At 36.9% G+C, this 1,711-nt stretch overlaps 1 protein-coding gene across 1 annotated transcript in view; it reads right to left on the bottom strand.

Moving 5' to 3' along the window:
* Nucleotides 1-1,711, bottom strand: part of SYNJ1 (synaptojanin 1) — a 99,584-nt gene that overhangs the window by 58,331 nt on the left and 39,542 nt on the right. Inside the window, exons 10-11 of the mRNA XM_012657335.1 lie at nucleotides 1,618-1,679; nucleotides 263-359 (exon numbers count right to left, since the gene is read on the bottom strand). Of these exons, the coding sequence (XP_012512789.1) occupies nucleotides 263-359; nucleotides 1,618-1,679 (159 nt within the window). The remainder of the gene's footprint in view (nucleotides 1-262; nucleotides 360-1,617; nucleotides 1,680-1,711) is intronic.

The raw sequence follows: 1,711 nt of genomic DNA, 5'->3' as shown, positions 1-1,711 counted from the left end.
TTTCTCTACAAAATAAATAAGCAGATTAGAAAATAGTGTCAATTGCCTTGAAAGCTTTCCATAATCCCAATATCAGCAACATTAGCTTAAACCTAAACTGTTTCCTAATAGCCTCAAAGAGTTAAAGGTTCCAACAAATACCCAACCTTTTTCTAGGAATTAATTTACTTGCTGGGAGAATTTGATTATTGTATTATTTTATTTTTTTAATACCATTCCAGGTGTCCGTGGGCCAGAACAAAAGAAGAAATGACGTACTTACCTGGAAAGCCTTACTGAGCATATGTTCTCCTTCCTTAGATCCAAGCAAATTTACTATTATTTGTTTACCATATAAACTCTTAAGTGTTCTAAAATGCCTATTAAAGAAAGAAAGGAAATAAGCATATGTCAAATGATAAGCCTAATTTTTTTCCAATAAACAAGAATCCATTATTAAACAGAATCTATATGGCAGTATTTCAAACTCACAGAATTGGTAAAATTGGGTAAAAATTCATTGTATATGGTCTCAAAACTCCGAATTTATGAAAAATCATTAATGCAATTTCCTCTCTGACTTATGGGTGCTGGGACTCCCACCTATGCTGGAGCCGTGGAGGCCTCCAGCTCCCTGCCCACTAGGTGAGGCTGGCACCAGATAAGACAGACACGAGCCTTCAGCTTGGCTAGGAAAGCAGTAAGGGCAGATGGCAAAGGCTGCACCTGACGTGTGAGGACATCACATACTCCGTGAGCATTCAGAGGGACCTCCTTACTAACTCTAGCTGCTTTCATAAAAACAGGCCCCAATATAAATTTTTTTTTCTCTCCAGCTTCCAATCATTCCAAAAGCTATGTAGAGCAATGACATACAAAGGAAATATAACATGAGCCATATCTATAACGTTAAACTTTCAAGAAGATACATTTTAAAAGGTAAAAAGAAACAGATGAAATTAAATATATTTTATTTAACTCAACGTATCTAAAATATCATTTCAACATGTATTCAATATAAAACAAATACCGCTGGCCCTTGAACAACGTGGGTTTGAACTGTGCAAGTCCACTTACATGTGAATTTTTTTCAGACAAACAAGGATCAAAAATACAGTATTCTCAGCATGCAAAATCCACGAATATGAAGGGCTGACTTGAAGGCCGACTTTTCATATTCACAGGTTCTGCAGAGCCATCTGCAAGACTTGAGTATGCACCGATTCTGGTATGGGGGGAGGTGTTTCCTGGAACCAATCCCCCATGTACACCAAGGGATAAATATACTAACGCGGTATCTTACTTTTTTTTTTTTTTTTGCATTGTCTCTGAAATCTCCTGTGCATTTTATGTACTTACAGCATATCTCAGTTAGGACTAGTCACATTTCAGGTACTTTGTAGCTATGTGTGGTTAGTGGCTACTCCACTGGACGACACCCAGAGAGGAAGTTTTAAGGCCAAGAGATCAAGACGCACACTTCTAGCACCATCACAAAACACAATAATGGTGCCACAGTCTTCCAATTAAAAGGAATTTTACCTCAAGCCAAAATTGTAATGAATAAGTAAATATAACTAGTGTCACTACTTAGCCATATCAAAACTTACAGGACTATATAAAAATAATCAGTCTTACCTGTCAAAAGCAGGTGCATTAGCTTCAAATCCCCTTGACATACGGACACGATGAGATCCCACCTTAGATAAGAAAAATATATTTAATCATACCA

This window comes from Propithecus coquereli, unplaced genomic scaffold, assembly GCF_000956105.1.
Source record: "Propithecus coquereli isolate 6110/MARCELLA unplaced genomic scaffold, Pcoq_1.0 Scaffold54, whole genome shotgun sequence".
NCBI lineage: Eukaryota > Metazoa > Chordata > Mammalia > Primates > Indriidae > Propithecus > Propithecus coquereli.
The sequence above is the reverse complement of the archived record's forward strand: the minus strand, read 5'-3'. Positions and strand labels throughout refer to the sequence as shown.